At 36.4% G+C, this 19,422-nt stretch overlaps 4 protein-coding genes across 6 annotated transcripts; 1 reads left to right on the forward strand and 3 right to left on the reverse strand.

Annotated features, from left to right (window-relative positions):
* Positions 1–27: 27 nt before the first annotated feature.
* Spx (Spliceosomal protein on the X) lies at positions 28–1,919 on the reverse strand. The gene is made up of 4 exons (XM_033343845.2): positions 1,760–1,919; positions 1,444–1,527; positions 1,094–1,368; positions 28–1,019 (listed from the first exon to the last, which is right to left on the reverse strand). The coding sequence occupies exons 1-4, from the start codon at positions 1,791–1,793 to the stop codon at positions 171–173; spliced, it is 1,242 nt and encodes a 413-aa protein (XP_033199736.1). The 5' UTR covers positions 1,794–1,919; the 3' UTR covers positions 28–170.
* A 36-nt stretch (positions 1,920–1,955) lies between these two features.
* Blos1 (biogenesis of lysosome-related organelles complex 1 subunit 1) lies at positions 1,956–3,173 on the reverse strand. 2 transcript variants are annotated; one of them, XM_076622839.1, is made up of 5 exons: positions 3,155–3,173; positions 2,671–2,807; positions 2,518–2,590; positions 2,226–2,443; positions 1,956–2,121 (listed from the first exon to the last, which is right to left on the reverse strand). In XM_076622839.1, the coding sequence occupies exons 2-5, from the start codon at positions 2,729–2,731 to the stop codon at positions 2,087–2,089; spliced, it is 387 nt and encodes a 128-aa protein (XP_076478954.1). In that variant the 5' UTR covers positions 2,732–2,807; positions 3,155–3,173; the 3' UTR covers positions 1,956–2,086. The 2 variants fall into 2 exon arrangements, with proteins under 2 accessions (XP_076478954.1, XP_033199739.1); XM_033343848.2 differs by lacking the exon at positions 3,155–3,173 and adding an exon at positions 2,877–3,063.
* Positions 3,174–3,224: 51 nt separating this feature from the next.
* On the forward strand, positions 3,225–6,124 carry ear (ENL/AF9-related super elongation complex transcription factor). Of its 2 annotated transcripts, XM_033343843.2 has the most exons (4): positions 3,225–3,408; positions 3,651–3,816; positions 3,891–4,159; positions 4,262–6,124. In XM_033343843.2, exons 1-4 carry the CDS (start codon positions 3,376–3,378, stop codon positions 6,065–6,067), a joined length of 2,274 nt encoding a protein of 757 aa, XP_033199734.1. In that variant the 5' UTR covers positions 3,225–3,375; the 3' UTR covers positions 6,068–6,124. The 2 variants fall into 2 exon arrangements, with proteins under 2 accessions (XP_033199734.1, XP_033199735.1); XM_033343844.2 differs by having other exon boundaries at positions 3,245–3,816.
* Positions 6,125–9,399: 3,275 nt separating this feature from the next.
* Tm2 (tropomyosin 2) lies at positions 9,400–16,326 on the reverse strand. The gene is made up of 7 exons (XM_033343842.2): positions 16,174–16,326; positions 12,838–13,128; positions 12,422–12,555; positions 12,155–12,343; positions 11,818–11,893; positions 11,611–11,743; positions 9,400–9,776 (listed from the first exon to the last, which is right to left on the reverse strand). The coding sequence occupies exons 2-7, from the start codon at positions 13,075–13,077 to the stop codon at positions 9,694–9,696; spliced, it is 855 nt and encodes a 284-aa protein (XP_033199733.1). The 5' UTR covers positions 13,078–13,128; positions 16,174–16,326; the 3' UTR covers positions 9,400–9,693.
* Positions 16,327–19,422: the final 3,096 nt, after the last annotated feature.

Below are 19,422 nucleotides of genomic sequence, written 5' to 3' on the forward strand. Positions count from 1 at the left end.
AACGAGGAATTGAAAGAAACTCATGGCTTGAAACTAATGAAATTTATTCAGACATTATATTATCAAATACAGATTTGCGCAACAATAATGTATTTGAATGTCTTGAATACAGTCAAATTTTTACATTATGTTATTAAATAATGACGATATCATAAAGATGAAGAGACAATCTAATATTGACTGGAATCGTGAGGTGGTGGAGGTGGAGGTGGACCTCTTGGTGGGAAGGGTGGTCGAAATTGTGGAGGTGGTGGCGGCGGTGGTCCACCCTGAGATACAGGAGGAGGCGGTGGATGCCTCCATGTTGGAGGAGGTCGCGGTGGTGGTGGTTGAAACTGTCCAAATTGCGGAGGTGGAGGTGCTCCAGTAGATGAGGGAGGCGGAGGAGGTGGAAATTGACCTTGAGGTGGCCCACTCACTCCCCAATGAGGAGGTGGTGGTGCCATCATTCTAGGTGTCGTCTGTTGCGATTGAGACGTTGAAACGGGCATAGGTGGCAATGGAGGTGGCATTCCAGGCGGTAAAGGAGGATGTGTGGCCATTGACATCGGAGGTAAAGGAGGCGGAGGAATACTTGCTGGAGGAAAGCCACTCGATGGCGGCGGTGGAACAGGTGGTGGTGGTGGGTGACCCATTGGAGGTCCTGGTGTTGACGGAGGTGGAGGTGGTGGTACAACCATTCCATGATGCATCACATGATGTTGAGGATGATGAGTAGCTTGGTGAGTCGCTGCATTGGAATTTGGAATCGGAGGTGGTGCCAAAGGAGGAGCGTCGGCAAATAATTGATGAGGCCTGTCTGCTTGACTTAGCGGGTTTTGAGCAGCTAACAATCGTTCAGCAGCACTACCATGTCTTTCTCCTTTCGCATCGCGTTTGAAAGCGTATGATACGGAAATCGGTCTGTTGCATAAATACTGACCGTTCATTGCTTCTATACTTGCATCGGAGGCATCAAAGGAAGCAAAGTTTATGAATGCAAAGCCCTTGGAGTTCCCTGTTTCAGGATCTCTCATTATCTGAAATATAAAAACATGTTATATATTTTGTAAACACTTATTATTAATTATTGTTTGTTAGCAGCATGCATTACTTTTGGCGTCTGAAGAATTACTCCAAATGCACTGAAGGTGTCGTATAATAGTTTCTCATCTACTTCTGGATCAAGATTTCCAATAAAGATATTAGCACCAACATCTAGGTTCTTCTGATGAGCACTTGCTTTATTTACTCTTATTGGTTTTCCATATAATTTTATCATGTTCATTATCTTAATAGCATAGTCAGCATCTTCTTCTCCCATAAATTCTACAAACCCATAGCCCTGATGCATTTGTGTTACTCTATCTTTAGGCATATGCACGTTGACTGAAAATATTTTCAAGGAAATTCAATTACTTTAAAAAAAAATTTTAAAGCAGATATAATAATATTGTTACATACCCACTGGTCCTGATTGGACGAACAGTTCCCACATAAGGGATTCTGTGACCTTATCATCCAATCCACCGACATATATTGTGGCATCTAAAAGATATAAAATATTTTATTTGCACTATAAAAAATTACTATATATATATATAGAATTGTTAACCTACAAATTGTGTTTACGTACACATAACCTAACACAACACAATATTTTTAGTTTTAATATATTATACAAGATTCGTTCCATAATTGCAATTAGGATTTCAATAAGAAGAAAAATCAAAATATTATAATATATATATTTATCTAAATATTTTAAATAGACACGTACCTTGATTACGTTCAGCAATAGGACCGGCCGCCATGATTGCCAATTATTATACTAGTGGTCTGAACTTATTCAGCTACCATGATAAGATTGATATTCAAAAATGTTATTAATCTATATCACTGGATAGTTTATAAAAATGTTGTTATTAATAATAACAAACTTCGATAAAATCAACGAAATAAATAAATTCTTAACAGAAGAAAAAATGATGAGATTTATTTTAAAACATAGTAATACAAACAAAAAACAAGATAAAATCTATAATGACATTTAATAACACTTATTCTTAAGTTCTTTTAATATAATATAATATATATTTTTAAGCTTTTAAGTAGTACTGGTCCCTTGTACTTCTTGGGTTGCTGAAATAAATGCATTAATTATATTTTTATACATATTTTTATAATTAATTCTATGTTATATGCATAAAATGTAATTAGTACAAACGATTGCATTGGTTGTTTACCTTTATAAGAATATTCCAAAGCAGTTGCTATAGTTCTCATATCTCCTTCAATGCTACGTGCCCAATTCTCAGCATCACCAATTTCTTTTAATGCACTGGAGAAAGCTTCTACTAAATTCAACCATGACTGTGTTTGTTTTGCAAAATTTGTTGCGCTGTGTTGTAATTGTTTTGCTTCTGCATCGAGTTTCTTCTGATTGAGATATGCTTGTGCCACTCTACATGATCAAATATTTCTTTAAAAAACAATTACATTGTAATTGTTTCTCGTCAAAGGACATCAAAAACTTACCCAACATTTAAATGGTCAACTAAAGCTTGTGTCAAGTTACTTGCAGCTTGCACAGCTTCTTTCCTCTTTTGCTCTGTTGTAACAATATTCTATATAGTTATTCGTAAGTATAGTCAATTTATAGAAGATCAAAAGTATGTTTATTACTTTTACCTTGTCTTTCCTTTCTTGCTGCTTGTTTGCTTTGGTGCTCTTTTACAATAGCAGATAACATCTTTATTACTAATCAGTTGTATTACTAAGGTTCCAGTGGGTTACTGCAAATGCTAGGTTCCTTTGTTTTTAAAAACCTATAAGTAATACCACTCGATTTATTTTTTTCAAATATGATATCTACTGTTTATGGAAAATTTACTCACGATTAATGACTATCTATATTAACATATTTATTCATTTTTAGAGAGGTACATTTTAATCTATTAATTCAAATAACAAAGTTATTGTAAATTCTGCTTAAAATACTACACTGCTGGTTAGTACTTAATGTCTCAACAATTTACATTGCAGAAGAGCAATTTGCATCAACCAATAAGCAATGCTTTTAGAATAGTATATTCTAATAATAAACAACGTATCATCTGTTCAATCAAGGATTGAACAAAATTGTACAAAAGCAAGGATTGATATTAGAACATACCTCGGCAGACAATAGCGTTTTCCTATAGATGGCAGTACAGTCGTGCATTTTTAAGTCTAGTGTACGCAGTAACAAGTATGGCGACTAGTTCTCGTTGGTGTAGAGTTTACCTGTTGATAATCGAATCAGATTTGGCTTAAAGGAAATTTCTGAATTATCGTAGTACTAACGAGGCGATTTGCCTCCATCAAACTCCTCGTTTATCACAATATTCTGCTCTAATGAGGTGTTCAACATTTTCATACAAAACAAGTGTAAGCAAACGATGTATCAGTATTTCAAGTATACGAAAGTTAGGAAAGAAGTGTTGTCATTGTTTTCACATTTAGCATAAATTGTTGGACAATGATTTTCAACGTCACAAATAGTTTGTAAAGGATCAGATAGTTAAGAATTCATCAGAGTTTTCATTCACGTGTAACGAGATAAATAAAAATGTAACGTAATTGCTGTGTTTACCCGCATAATTAGCTCTCTCTGTTTTTCTTTGAAAAAGCGTGTATCAAAAAATTCGTATGAGAGAATGGCAATTCGCATTACACTAGAATGTGGACACTCATCAATGTTACGTATGCGTACCACCCCTCAGGGCTATACTCATGATTGGGAATTATTTGTGCGGGGGATTGACAATGCTGATATTCACCACTATGTTGAGAAAGGTAAATATACTTTTAAGGAAATACCATGCATCCATAGATACAAATCTTCCGACTTATTTTGGTTTGTATTCCAGTGGTTTTTCAATTACATCAAACATTTTCAAAACCAAAAAGAATCTTAAAAGATCCACCATTTGTGTTAAAAGAGTCTGGATATGCTGGTTTTGAGATTCCAATTCACATTTATTTAAAAAATAAGGATGAAGGTAGCAAAAAGATAGAGATTTTATATGACCTTAACTTACAATTTAGTGGTCCTGCAATTACAAATGTTATAAGACATACTGAAATAATTAATAATCCTTCAGATGACTTTAGGAGGAAACTATTGAAGGGTGGTGGTGTGAGTATATCTAATCCTATTTATATAGGTTCTTATCTTTCTATATAAATTCTATATCTTTCTATATAAATTATAATATTAAATTAAATATTATATGTTTAGGTTCTTGTGTCCAGTTCTGAAAATTCAGTTGAAAAGAACGAATCTAAAGCATTAACTATGGTTGGTAAACCAAAGTTGAGTGGGAGTGAGTCGAAGAAGCACAAAAATATAGAGTCAAAAACTTCAAGTTCTTTTGCTGAATTATTCGGTACACCTCTGAAACCTACAAAAGTATCTCAGGACACTAAAAAGTCTACACCACAAGACAAATCCTCGGCTTCTAAATCATTAATTACCACAGAAAAGTCTGATAAAGTAGACAAAACAAAGTCTAAGGATAGTCCACATAAAGATCCTAAAAAGGACAAAATGGAGGATAAAAAGGACAGAAGGATCAAAGAGCAACCTAAAGATAAAAATCGAAGTAAGGAGAAATTAAAAAGGTCTACTAGTCCTGGAAATAAGAATCATCCTAGTCCTCCTAATAAAAGGCCACCATCACCTCCATCAGCTGGAATAAAAAGAGCTTGTAGCCCGTCTCTGCCTCCTGCAAAGAGGTCAATTTCCCCAAAATCAAAGGAAAAGGAAGTGAAAAAGGTAACTTTTGAAAAAGAGAAAGATAAGAATAAAGAAAAAGATAAAGTAAAAGATAGTTCTAAAAATGTTGTCGATGCTTCTAAGGGTGAAAAGAAAAAAGACAAGAAGAAGCATAAAGAAGATCGGGATAAAGAACGAAAGGATAAGTATAAGGAAGGAGAACGGCCTTCCTCAAAGGAATCTATGAAAGTAGCCGAGAAGAAAAATAAATCAGAGAAATCCGAGAAATCCGAGAAAGAGAAGAGTCAAGAGTACAAATCGGCCAAAGAGGGGAGAAAGTCGCCGAAACCTCCGAAGGAGAGTGAGAAACCAAAAGATGAGAAATTATCGAAGACAGAAAGATCTGAGAAGATCGAGAAGTCTGAGAAGGCGAAAGACAGTAAGAATGAAAAAGATAGGCAGAAGCACAAGCATAAAAAGCGGGATAGAAAGGATAGACGGGATAGTAGCAAAGATAGGGACAAGAGAGAAAAACGCGACAGAATAAAGTCCTCAACAGAGAAACAAAACAATGTGCCTAATATTCCAGTAGCCAATTCCTTTTCAGTACTGGAAATGCCAGAAAGAGATAGTAGTGATTCAGCGCCATCCATAGATGACGATTCCTTCCCTGAATCAAAATTAGTGCCTATGGTTAAGAAAGAAGTAGAAAATTTAACGGTGTCTACACCGCCGGTGGAACTGACGAAACCACTTTCACCTGCAATTTCTACAGACATTAAAAAGGATAAGGTAGACCGAAACAAAAGGGACAGATCTAAAGGGAGTAAAGGGGAGGAAAAAGAAATCCGTAGAAGGAAACGACGGAGTGATAGTAAAGGCGATGACGACCATGTGGTTAAAAGAGAAAAGGATAGAGGTCATTCGACATCACCTCCTTTGGAGCCTGTTTCTTCAAGTCAATCACCAGTTGTGGTTGATCAAGAAACGGTTCTTTCGAAGGCGAGAGACGATCGAGGTGTCATAGAACAAGTCGCCGAGAAGCGTGTTGAGGCGGAAGCGGAACAAGTGGCCCCTGATTCAACGAATAGTACTTTGGTTGATTCAGACATAGGAGAGCCACCCGTATTTTCTGAAGATTATGTGTCACAGTTAAAAGACTTGCAACAAAAGATAATGACTTTGCAAGATAATCAAGAGTTACAGAGAGTTGTTCAGGTAATCGCAGAAACCGGTCAATACGAGATTACAAAAAAGACATTCGATTTTGATCTGTGTGCTCTGGATCGTAGAACGGTACAGCGTTTACAACAATTTTTTGCATCGTGACCGTCTGTAGCGTAAATCATGACACCTTTTATTATAAATTATTATTCTATGTATGAAGTCATTAAGTTATTTGAGCTTATAAAAGAGATTCCTCCAGACTAATATATATACATATATACGTATGTATATATATACATATGCATATATAAAAACAAGTAATATACAAGACCCCAGGAAAAATTTTGTAGATACCGATGTCCTCGATAAAGAAGAGAGGAGTCTACTTCTGCCTGGGTATACGATTCAGATTTTGCATACTTTCCTCTTAATATGCCAACTGAGTACTTTCGATTGCATTAACCCGGAAAACGTGCATAATTGATCTATGGAAAAGAAAATGCTGTTTATGAATCGCAGCTATATGCTTATAATTCTAGTTTCTTTATCGTTCACCGGATCAACTTATTTTCTTACATTTTTATATATTTCCAGCACTTGTTATTTTTACATTGTTTTATAGACATATAAATAATACATAATCTGTGGAAAGGATAGATTAAAAATCGTATATTGTAGTTTTGTGTAATATAGAGTATTCATCGTTTCTTTCAAGAACATTAGGATCTGCAATGCATTTTTATTTATGTAGATACATATATATATATATTATATATATATATATTATATATATATATATATATATAATATATATATATAATATATATATATATGCATTATATATAAATGTATGTGATGTATATGAATATTACATATGTTCATTACAAACATATATTTGATTTCTTGTATGGTAAAGATATATAAAAGATTATGTTGACTTTAATGATGTTAATCGGAAACGTTCAAAGATTTCGTGCATCATATTGCCTTCTACATAGATATATTCTTGATATCTTTCAGAGAATTTAGCGTAGGTTCATCTATCTGAATCGAGGGTGACCATTATATTTATTGATATTTTCATATGGGACGTAATTAAAGTAAGAAACGTGTGGAAGAATCATTTGATAATTTATATTTTATGTTAATGCTCGTTTATATATTCCATTATTATTATTATTATTATTATTATTATTATTATTATTATTATTATTATTATTATTATTATTATTATTAGTTTATTATTATTATTATCATCAATATTACTATCATGTAAAATACATTGAAGAAACGATGAGATTTGTTTCAACAAGTCGTCATGGTCTTCTCAATCAGAAATATTTGGCACGCAGAGCATTCTATGCAATATCTTATTTTGTATTCACTTCTACAAAGAATTTTGTAAGTATTATTAAAGTGAATTAGGTATAAATAATATCGATACGTCACGTTAGGAAGAAAAACTGGAAGCACCCCGACTATAAACTTCGCTATAAATTTGTTCTCATTATGCGTCAATGTTTTATCTTTGTGTTTGTTTTATTATCCATTGGAGTTGCATTTAATTCGAGTGGAAATCGATATTTTGTTTTATGAATGGAGCACGTATCTGTGTCATGTGTTTTCATCTTATTTAAGATTTTTATCATGCAAATTACATCGATATATGTATAGCCAATTTCTACTGTGTGAATGTTTGTATATTCATCAGGAAAACTTTTCTTTACCATATCGTTATTCTGCATCACCTGTATAGATTTACCATGTCATTACAGAATGGTGTTGCGTGCAATTGATAGCCCAAATAGTCTAATGTTTTTGATAATGTTATTATTAGGTAACGAAAATTGTATATTAGATAAATACTGTGGTAGTTTTTATAGTTTTTGTAGTGCATTATTTATTGTATTAGAGAAAGAAATATCTTGAATGTTGACTAAACGAGGAAATCTATTTCGATTCACGTTAATTGGCGCCATACGTATCGAAGTGTTTTTTTCTATGTTCGTTTTTGCTCAGTCATTTGGGCAAATTTGCGTTGCCAAAACTTTAGTAACATTAATTGATATTAATTGATAATAATGTTACAGGAAGGTGATTGCGATGAAAGAGATTGAAGACATAATATAATATATAAGACCAATAACATGGTCTTTAGGCAAATTGAACTGATTTATCACTCATGAAATTACAGTATCTTTTCTTTTTTCACATCGTATTTTTCACTATAATTTTAAACTGCATTTTATGCTTTTGAACAGTCTTATTTATTTTATTCGAATTATACTCATCAAATGATATGCTATGAATCAAAGAAATTATTTTAGAACCGGGGCATTATTAGAAACAACAGAATGGCTATATACTCTGATGTTATATTCAGATCATTGGTACATCGTTTACATTGTTATTAATTGAATAATTTTAACTGATCATTCGAACCACAAAGTTTTATAAAATCTACCCTTTGTTAGCCGAATATTAAGAGTTTAAACGTTGTTTCTCTCCATAGAAGATGTTTTATTCAATCCCGTATCAATAAAGTTTCAAAAAGAATATTTCACTGTCCTAATATCAAGTAAACGTCACAAGATACATTTGTATTTTATCGTTTTATCATTGGGCCGATAAGTATATCACGGAATAATGCGCAGTTTCAACAACGAGAATAATTGTGGCAGAAAGTTTATCTTAGCGTAACTTTTGTATCCTCAACATATTCATTGTCTTTGATTGTTACAGTTTTTTAATACACATTATATACAGTTATATAATACCTGCGTTTTAGATGTATTTCTTGTTTTGTAGAAATTATTCATATTTTACAGATGAGTTTGTATATCTTTGTTCGTTGCATGCTTGAATTTTGACTGAGTATTATGTTTCCGTGGGTGGTGTCATACATGTCTAATTAGGTGTGTATATTTGTGAAAATAAAGTGATCCCGAGTATTCGCGGGCCATTGGAATAGACTAATGTTGTATATAATAATAATAAAGATTATGCACAACTACGCGAGGCAACGTTTCTAGATAATTACCAAATGTAAATAGTAGATAAGCAAATGTGTGTATGATTAATCATGACTTTCGAGGATATAGTACAAGACAGCACTCCTGAATTGATATGCCATTCGGTGTACATTTATGCGTTCATTGTACATTTAATAAGTACATTGATGACTAATAAACATCTTATATAACTGTGCCTCTATAAAAATATGTCACGATAATTTTCAAACTAGAAAGAAGGAAATCCGACAGGTCTATTCCCAACGTATACACATGAACGAGAAATCTCTTTTTATTTCCATGTAGTTGATAATCATTAAATTTTTGTATACTCACCTCTCCTTGTTGCAAGACGACGACGATACTTTTAATAAAACTTTCCGTATAGCGAGCGAGATAGAGAAATAGAGAAAGAGACAGATACGGATCCTGCTAAAAGTAGAAGTAGCTTTCCGATTCGAAATCTACTAAAAGTCCTTGCAATTAGTAACGAGATACCACATTACAGCAGTTTATTGGGTGTAATATTTCGTACAACAGTGTAACAGAGTAAAATTCCTTACGGATCTCCATACATTGACCATCTTCGTCGCGGTAACGTCGTACAACTAGACAAATAATATCCGATTTCCGACGATCTGTTCTCAGCCTCAGTGCTTTTTTGGCCGATCGTGCAACGATTGGTCGCGTTTTGGAGTCCTTGATGCGTAACATTGCAGTTCCATCCCCACGCATGACATTGTAATTATAGTAGGAAGCACAAAAGATCGAAATAACTTAGTATCCTGCCAATTCGGCGAACGTGGAGTCCATCTCGTCGGCGAGTGACTTGTATCTATCCTTGTTGATGCCCAATTCGTCTGGAAAAGTTGATAAAATAATCGAATTGCTGATATATTTCCTTCTTTCATTTTAGTAACATTTTACATCTAACGAGTCGTTTTACATCTAATCAAGAACGATCCTACGAACTTTCTACTTGATTCTTGTGCATTTGCCCGGTAAACAGTTGCACTTCGTTCAGAATTGGAAACGTTTCGGGTAACTCGGTTCAACGAGCTTTCGTTTACCGGTCAAGCACGGATCGATACACTACTTATTTTAATGAACCTAAGTCACAGTTTGGAATTAATGTGAACATAGAGATCATCAGAGTTTGTTCGCTATTGAAAGTATGTTAACCCCTACGCAAAAAGAAGTTATATTAGATGGAAATGTTATGATGCAACGACATTCGTTCTAAAGAAAAAAAAAAGAAAAAGAATAAAAGCACACTTATAGCTTGATCAAAATATAGGAATGTCGTACAACGTGGTGTATGTCAGTGTGCTCGTACAATTCGAAATTGTACACAAAATGCATCGTGTGATAGGAAATGTTAAACGAAGCGGTTAATACTTTATCACTTTACTCGAAGCATGTAAGTATCGTGAGGTGTAGTATACCTTTGCAGGAGTCTAAGACAAAACAGTTTTACAAGGGATTGGTAAATGTACCTGACGTACGATGGCCCACATAAACGTGCGAAGCTTTTTGTTTTATTTTATTCTGTTAAGTGCCTTGTGTGTGTATGTTCATGTGTTCTTGTACGCGTATATTAATAGACAATGCTTAACGTAAACGACAAGTACTAATTAATCTGTTTTTATAAAAAAAAAACTAAGCAAAGCGCTCCCAAATCGGACGATTGAAACAGTGATCGGGCAGTAAACAAAGAAAGAAAAAAGAAGGGAAATCACAAGAGAATAAAATGGAACCAACGGAACTTTAAACATGAACGATGATCGATAAAAAAGAATGATACTGTCGGTTTTACATGACCGTGAGAACGCAAGAAAAAAGGCAAAAAAAAGACGGAGAATGCACTTTTAACATCTCCTTTGTTGGTTTTTCGGTCGTAAAAAAGTAAAAATTACGCCCAAATTTGGAAGCTATTGCAGCGGAAAAGAAGAAAAAATCAGCTAAAGCGGAAAAGTATCTTTGAAAGAGAGAAGATAACGATACAGAAATAGCTAAATATGTTTCGTGTACAGGAATAAACGAGAAAATTTGAAACGACTATGGATGATATTTTTTTTTTTTTTTTTAGTAGCCAGAAAGCTCAGAGAATGTCTTGTCCAATTCTTCGCAAATCGTTTTGCGTTTCTCCTTCTGCTGGTGCAATATGTCTGCAAAGAAAATCAGTTGCGTTGCACGATGAAGTGTCGCTTGTTAACGCGGATATCTATTAACGAACACTACCTTCGTAATCTCTGTAACTATAAAGAAATTTATGCGAGTAAAAATGAATATTTTTTTTTTAAATCACTCTCTTAGTCATATTCAGTGGAAAGTCGCGGCTCGACTAAATTTATCAACGTAACTTGAAAATATTCGTAATAATTAATCGACTTGCGACGTGTGCAGCATGTACTAAAGTGTGTTTGACGTTATTCAAGGTTGGCAAATTGGCCACGAGTCTTTGATTGCATTCCAGTAGAATTGGATAACGGAAGCGTTGCTGTCAATTTGCCAAATTACGTCAGACACCCGTTTAGATTCGGTGCAAAGTACTCTGAGATCACTCTGCAGCAACGGAGTAGTAAATATTTGTAAAGAAATAAATTCGTTGCTTATTTAAGAAAATACGCTGCTTAAACGATGTTAATCCAGTAAAGATGGTGTTAGAACGAAAGGAAGTCATTTCGACTTTACCTTCGAGCCTGTCGACCTCCTTCTGCAGTTTCTTAACAGTTTTCTCAGCAAATTCGGCACGGGCTTCAGCTTCCTTTAGTTTCACTGTTAGGGTCTTGAGCTGGCGCTTGAACTCCTCGACTCTTTGATTAGCCTAATCGAATCCAGTCGGTCAAATTGTTTATCCGAAATGCGTTCCCAAACACCGTGAAAAATCGACAAACTCACCTTCTCTTCGGATACTTCCAAAGATTTCAAGCTGTTACCGACCACTTTAAGTTCCTCTTCAAGTTCCATGATCTTGCTGTAACGTTGTAAATAATATGCTTTAAGTAGAAACAATTATTTACGAGTAGACTGTGAATTTTTCATATTGTTGTAAGTAAACAGAATAAAATGGAGATTCATTTTACCTTCTAAAATTTATGATACAAGTACTCACTCTATCGTTCGTACTTTACCTACTTTTCTATGTTATAAGGATTCTATTGCATCGTTAAGTTTTACGTAAACGCATAGAAAGTCGCAATCTATTTACGAATAACATTCCTCGGGGGCAACTTACGCTTCACCAGACTTGACTCGATCCTCAGCGACTTCCAACTCGTCTTCAACAAAGGCCAGCTTTCGCGATACTTCGTCCGATTTCCCATCAGCGTCCTCGGCAAGCAGACGAGCCTCTTTCAGTTGATTCGTCAGCTGATCCATCCTCTCTTCATCCTGTTGCGCGCGGTTTTCCAATACTTTGCACATACTGCAATTACGTTCATTAACATAATTACGTTTCTATCTATCGTACAATAGTTTCACGATCGACTTTCTCAACATTTACCGGCTAGATTCGTCGGCAGCCTGAGAAGCTTCGGCCAACTTGGCAGTGGCAGTGTTCAATCGTTCCTCGGATCTCTCCAAGTCCTCCTCAATCAATTGTACTTTTCGGTTCAGAGCGGCGACCTCGGATTCGGCCTGAAATTAGAAAGCTCTCGTGACTCATTGGCCTTTTAAAAAAGGGGGAGCACAGGGCGAAACAGATGATCCCTCGTGTTACGAGACACCATAGCTAGCGTAAAACTGCGTCACACTGAGTCATCGATCTTAAAACGAAGGTATAAAACTACGGTATAAATATAAATAAAATTTCTCGGCGAAAAATTGACTTGGACCTGGTCCAAGGTAAACTGGAGCAATGACAGAACTAGGGCGAAATCCTTAATCGTAACAGACTAACGGAAACATTAGGTTACTCACGTTAGTCAGAGCTTTCTCTTTTTCTTCGAGATCCTTGTTGGCCTGATCCAGGGCTTGTTTGTTGGCTTGAAGGTCGGCTTCAACCTGGGTAAGCTTCTTTTGTAATTCACCGACTTCCTCGTTGACCTTATCCGCGCGCATATTCGCCTCCTTCGCCTGTCCTTCGCAGGCATCGGCTTTATCCATCGCATTATCCTTTTCAAGCTTCATCGCTTGCATCTTCTTCTTGATCGCGTCCATGGTGGCGGCCTTTTTCTTTTGCCGGCTTCCTTCAAGAAACTATCGAGTTCACTGAAATTTTCCATGATCCTTTCTCTTAACGATTGGTCGAACATCGTTTCTAGTGGTCTTTCTGATTAGGTGTTAAAAATTTCGAAACACTTGAAACGTGGCAATCGATGTTTGTCTGTTCGATGAAACAGCATAAACTTGGATTTCTCGATGTTAGTGGAATTATATCAACGGGTTTAGTCTTGGCAGACAAATCAGACGAGATTATCGATTTCAGATAAGTCGTAAGGGGTCTTTTGTTCTTCTACGACGCGATAATCGTCTCGTAGAAATATATCTTTTACACTTGCGAGGAGAAGATTTGTATAGAAGTCACGAGTCACTCACTGCGAACATACACTTGATAAAAAATTAATATACGTCTTATAGTCTTAAATACGTAATTAGAGTCAAAAGATGGGCCCATTCGATATAATAATTAATTGACCGTTTAAATATTTCGACGAACTCTATGAAATACACGTTCGAAATAAATATCTTGTAATTTCTATATATATTTTCGGTTTTGTTTCAAGCTACATCAACGTAATCATGGCAATTGCGTCTCGTTACAGCGTTAATAAAATTTCGAAAGGTTTTGCATGACAGATATATGCAATATACGAAGACAACAGGATAAGAGGAATTATAAATCACATTTTCTCCGCTATATATCTTTGAACTTAGCAAATTCTCTGCTCTTTTAATTGCGTATTTTATGTGAAAATACTCTTTCCAGACGTAAGACGCTATCGAAATCAAAAGACCAAGAAGAATGCGACGCTACCTCCTGTGATCTTCATATTCGTACATGGTCTCTACATGAATTCGAATACTTTGATGATCCACCGTATACATATGTTTCACGGCTGTGACTCGTCATCGTTTTAACCCTGAAAATAAACGGATGGGTCCGCGAATAAAGTAGGCGATGGGCTTGCATATTTTCACGATCGTAGGGAGTTCTGCGAGTCATAATCCGGCAGATGATACCGTCCGGCTTCGCGATGACGAGGAACGGGGCACATCGGTGCGTCTACGGAAATAGCATCCATAGGCAGGCTCTATAAATATGCGCGGAACGACGAGGAGAGGACGGCGGCCGACGTTAGTGAGGCCGCAAGGCGAGGAGTCCAAAAAGCACGAGCGTAACCCAGAAGAACGAGCTTTACTTGGCCGCCACCGACGACCGACATTCGATCTAACTGCCGCGTATTAATAGCATTTACGAAATCATCGTCGCCACCTCGCGATCTCGCGGTTCGATCCTGCATATTCGGTTCTTGGGATTTGTCAAGCTATAGGAAATGTTTCTTTTTTTTATTTCACTCGTTATGCCCAATTTCTCCAATTGGAAGTACAGAGAGCAAGACCCGATTAGCCTTTTACTTGTGAATAGAGTAAAGAATTTATACAATGCACCTCGTATGAACAGATATATAAAATATACAAAGTAAAGTAGAAATACTCGCGGTGGTGTTAAACCGAACACGCTGAATCTGATCTCCATTTCGGCCCCGTTTCTTTAGCTACGTTCACGAGCATACGAATTTGCATAACGGTCAGCAGTGTACTTATCGCAACAATATCTGTGATATTGTTGTTAACCTATGACGAATATATCGATCAATCGATCGATCAATCTTCGATCGACGAAGCCTGGATTAATTCCGGGGACATGTAAGTTACACGATGGATATATTTCGTAGTCGTTGGAATGTAAACAAGGTATAAGATCGCAGAAGGGATGGGAATATTTGAATTCATTAAATCGATTATTCGATAGCTGAATGACCACATTCGACCCTATTTCAGGATATTATTAGCACCTGGAAAGTTTTGGCATTTGGTTACCCATGGGTGCCAAAATGACATCACTGACCATCATTCTCGGTGGTCGATAACAACAGCGAATTGGTCGGGTTATTTAATAGCAAACAGGCGTTGTTAGATGTTTAGCGGATGAATTTTGGTTGCCTTTAAGGTTTAAGCGAGACTACGGAGATTAATGGTGTAGAAAGATCGTTATGCGAATGCTACTTACGACATTGCGTTTTGTTAGATCCAAAAGTAAATTCCCGAAGCGTTAGCAGAGCTGTTGTTAATTGGCAGCGGTTAATATGTTGCAAAAGCGCCCCGGTTCCTTACACCGTCGGTCTTCCTGCAAGCATTTAAACCACTAATATACTTTAATCGCGTAGACAATTTGGTGTATCGATGAAGATAGGATGAATGATTGGATCGTAACGATTGATTATAGTTAATATCGAGTTGGGCTTTTCAAAATACGTAGTATTCGTCGAATTCACTAGGCAAACGTTAGCGGTTGAAAATAGCACACGTAAACGAAACGATTCGATGATGGCAACCGGTTTATTTTTGCCACAAAGTGGACCACGATATTTCATCTTTTCGGGATTTCTCATTAACATCTATAACATTTTCGTTATCTGAAATTTTAACGTTGATTATAGCCAACGAAAAATTGTATCGTAAAACGAGGTACTAACACGACGTACATTTGTTAATGGTAAGCAGTGTTATGTTAGGATTAACGCTACTTACAAGCATCGCCAAAGCAGTTTTTTTGTGAAAAACCTTCGAGACGGATGCACCTCGAAGCCAAAGCGGATTAATTCGCTTCCACAGCCTTCTCCGTGGCTGGCACTGTTTCGTTGCAAATCAAGTATTTTCTACGTGCGTTTTTCAACTTGAAGCTTGTTAGTCGAAGAAGCAGCTCCATTAGTAGCGTAATAAATCTTCGTGGTAACAAAAATTCAACGATTAATCCAACTATACAGTCTTCTTTCACCGAACGGTTCCATCGTCGAAGATGAAAATCTTCGACATCCTCAAGTTTCTCGCACTGGTGAATTTTGCACCAGTTCTCACGCACACGTCCATCCACATCCTTCCTCCCTTTCTTTCTTTCACACTCGCGTCACGATCACCGATCCATGGAGCAAAAGATAGCCGAGCATCGAGAGAACGAGAATGTAGAAACAGCCAGAGAATAAAAAAAGAGAAGCGATCGGTCGGGGAAGAATTTCGTGATAATTCACTTACCTAACCCGAGCGAGTAGAGTGGCGCGAGTCGAGTGTTCCGAGGGTGCTTCGTAAAGCTTCTTGCTCGACGAGGACGCTTGTAATCGAGGCGAAGCCGAAGGTGGGGAGCCCAAAAATGGACCGCCACAGAAAATTCTACGGGGGTGGGGTCCTCCGCGTTTATTTTCTGCTCGCGCCTCCTCGAAAATTTCTCTCACCTTCCAATCGGAAGACACTGGCTGGATTCAGTGATTTTCCAATTTACAGATCGATTTCGAATTACGAAATATGTTTATGATAAACCGTTCAATTTATCTTATCGGTGTTCAAGATAGATTTTATCAGTCGATATTGTTATTTATCTGTTAGTGGATGTAAAGACAATTAATTTGCTCCCTCTACGTTGAATCGATTTATAGATATACATTTATGGCGTACATCGTACTATTATATATATATATATATATATATATTTATAGATGGATTTCGAATTGCGAAACGAAATTTTCCAAGGAGACTAGTTTAATGATCTTAACAATGTTGAAGGTACGTTTTAACGATTCTGTTATTAGGTGTAGAAATCAATTTCGTGCATTTCTAATAAAGATATTGTTTCACTGTATATTTTAAAGCTATCAAGTATTAATCTTGACATTCTTAAAATATGGCATAGATGTATAAGATGATCTCGAGAGGCAATTAATTTTCAATTGAAAAATGAAACTAAAAGGCGATTCATTTTCAATCGAACTGACTGCAAAACAAAATCGATAAATTTGTCTAAATAGAGCACATCATTAATTCGACATCTAATATATGAAATCATTGATTATATTAGTGGTGTTACGACCGATCGCGGAGAGACGCGGTCGCGAGGAAAACGCGTCAGCGAGAGGCGTAAATTCTCGCTACGATTCGGTGAATCGACGCCGCGAAGTAGTCGTTCCCCTGTTTCGGTTAAGATAACAGAGGTGGTTGAATGAATATGACACAGTATAGTAAGTTATATTTCACCGTTTATTCCACAACTTATAACGAGGATAGTTACACTGGTGCGTATGTACGAGATGAGTGAGTGACTGATCTGCGGGTGTGTATACCCGCTCGAAGGATGTTGACCGTTCGAAGGATGTGAAATCAGTGCTCTTTGGAGACGATGCTGTCTCGGTGGAAGGCTAAGGATCGGTCCCTCCAGCGCACGGGACCATCGGATTTGTTGGAGCCGATGTTATTTAGGAGAGTGAGGGAATAGGCTTCGTTTTTAATTGGTTAAACGAAGGGTCTTAACTGCCCTCTAGAGAAAGTGATTAACGGGGGAAAAGTTGCCGCGTACGTGACAAAAAACAACTTTCCCTTGTCCTGCCGAGGTAGACAATAGTGTTTAGAAACTCCTCGGGACCAGATGTTTGTTTTTGTTTAAAGGACCTTTTCTCGTAAATCTATGATTTATGGACGGTGCTTAAGGATAATAAGGGTACGCCATGCGGACGAGCGGACCTCTGGTGTCCTTCTGGCCCGTGGTGTGTGACCTGGGCCAGGCAGAGAGTCGCGCGGCGTAACAAGTGGTATTAGTATTATGATATTAGTAGTATTTTTATTATACAATGTTATAGGTCGGAACATTAGAGAATCGAAACAAAAGAACACGATAACGATTTTAACGATTCGACCATGGCCTGTTTCGTTGTTCGTTACTATTTTCGAGTGTTTTGCAGCGTGTTATACTTTATACACCGAATAGGAGCTTTTAACTAGCTACAATCAGACGGTCAGAAATAATAAACGTCTAGCTTGGTAGCTCGAGTAACAAGCCTTGAAAAAAGGCGTAAATATGCGTAAGATTACTAATCGTAGATATTCATCGTGATAGTGTTTGTGTCCTCTAAATGTATGGACCATAGAGCCACATTCATTACGATTAAAAATATTTTTCGGTTGCACTTATGCAACCTTGTCTAGTCCACATGAAAGATCACGTATGCTATATATGTAGATCAATAATATATTAAATCGTTCTCCCAAGTTCGAAGAACGATCTTTTACCTTCACTTTGTTTCCATACGAACAATAAATAAAATTTTGTAACATCGTTCTGCTTTGTTAGAAATGTCGCTATGAATTCGGTGCTTAAAATATCTACCTCTATTCCGGCACAGAATCAAAAAGCTTTCAAAAGTTTGCAACAGGATTGTCAAGTGTACAGGCTCGTTTAACGTTCTGATTGATCTAAATAAATGTTTCACAATAAATGTCATTTTTATGGTCTATAATACAATACAAAATTGTTAGAATCTGCAATAATATTTTATAATTTAATAGTCGAAAGTATTGAAGTTTTACTATGTGACGTAAAAAATTATAAAGATATAGAGATCAGAATTATAGTGATTTTTATTTATTATATAGATTTATTTATTGTGATTGAAGCAAAAAATTATAACTATTTAATCTGAATATAATGCAGTAATGTGATACAACTAAAGACAACAAAATTTAACTACTCAACTTACAACCTACAACTAACAATTTACAACAACTTATGAGTAACGATTTAACCCGCAACTAGTCGCAACTGCAACTAGTCGCAATTCACTGCAAACTCCAACTGCAAAATTATAGACTACTTTTTTTTTTATCACAAAGGATATAACCTAAGAAACACGAAGATGGTACTCCGCTGGGGATAGCCACCCACATGTTATATTATTATACCACTAAGCTATAATATTTTACCAAATGTCCTACTGGACAAATTGTAAAATTTAAATAAATAAATAAAAAAACTACAGTTCGATATAAAAAAAACTTTTTTTTTACGTGGAGGGAACTTTCATAGGCATCCGCGTTCTCCGGGGAGAGGAAAAAAAAATTTTTTTTTTTTTTTAGCGTGGGAAAATCTTCATAGACACCTATCTCAACGCGCGAGGCGGGGACCAGGGTGCCGGATTTTTACCGGCTAAAAACCCACGGGCGGGCATAAGCACACGAGTGACGCAAACCTGGGGGTACTTTCTCTCAAGCACTCATAGAAAGTAACTACAACATGGTAGGCAAGGGAGAGAATTCTCCCGCCCTCTTGCCCGTTATACATTAAAATCCTAAGAGACTTGGGGTTTCCCCTTTGCACAAATATATGCCCAGGACGGTTTCGAACTCGCGGACTCTGCATTACCAGTTTATGCCCTTTCGAGCGTACCTACAGACCCGCCGAATATTTACTAGTTGTTCACTCATAACTATCTCCATCAAGTTGTCCTTATACCAGAGTTT

This window comes from Bombus vancouverensis, chromosome 11 (assembly GCF_051014615.1).
Source record: "Bombus vancouverensis nearcticus chromosome 11, iyBomVanc1_principal, whole genome shotgun sequence".
Lineage (NCBI taxonomy): Eukaryota > Metazoa > Arthropoda > Insecta > Hymenoptera > Apidae > Bombus > Bombus vancouverensis.

Bases quoted from the DNA above. Each gene is read 5' to 3' on its own strand.
- Spx (XM_033343845.2), bottom strand. From the start codon at position 1,793: ATGGCGGCCGGTCCTATTGCTGAACGTAATCAAG. The intron at 1,369-1,443 runs GTATGTAACAAT...AAATATTTTCAG, and splicing joins CGTCCAATCAGGACCAGTGG to TCAACGTGCATATGCCTAAA. The intron at 1,020-1,093 runs GTAATGCATGCT...TTTATATTTCAG, and splicing joins TAATTCTTCAGACGCCAAAA to ATAATGAGAGATCCTGAAAC.
- Blos1 (XM_076622839.1), bottom strand. From the start codon at position 2,731: ATGTTATCTGCTATTGTAAAAGAGCACCAAAGCAAACAAGCAGCAAGA. The intron at 2,591-2,670 runs GTAAAAGTAATA...TTGTTACAACAG, and splicing joins AGCAAGAAAGGAAAGACAAG to AGCAAAAGAGGAAAGAAGCT. The intron at 2,122-2,225 runs GTAAACAACCAA...CATTTATTTCAG, and splicing joins TTTGGAATATTCTTATAAAG to CAACCCAAGAAGTACAAGGG.
- ear (XM_033343843.2), top strand. From the start codon at position 3,376: ATGAGGTGTTCAACATTTTCATACAAAACAAGT. The intron at 3,409-3,650 runs GTAAGCAAACGA...TCTTTGAAAAAG, and splicing joins CATTTTCATACAAAACAAGT to CGTGTATCAAAAAATTCGTA. The intron at 3,817-3,890 runs GTAAATATACTT...TTTGTATTCCAG, and splicing joins TCACCACTATGTTGAGAAAG to TGGTTTTTCAATTACATCAA.
- Tm2 (XM_033343842.2), bottom strand. From the start codon at position 13,077: ATGGACGCGATCAAGAAGAAGATGCAAGCGATGAAGCTTGAAAAGGAT. The intron at 12,344-12,421 runs GTAAATGTTGAG...ACGTAATTGCAG, and splicing joins GCTGCCGACGAATCTAGCCG to TATGTGCAAAGTATTGGAAA. The intron at 9,777-11,610 runs GTAAAGTCGAAA...CAACTTTTCCAG, and splicing joins GGAGGTCGACAGGCTCGAAG to ACGAATTGGGCATCAACAAG.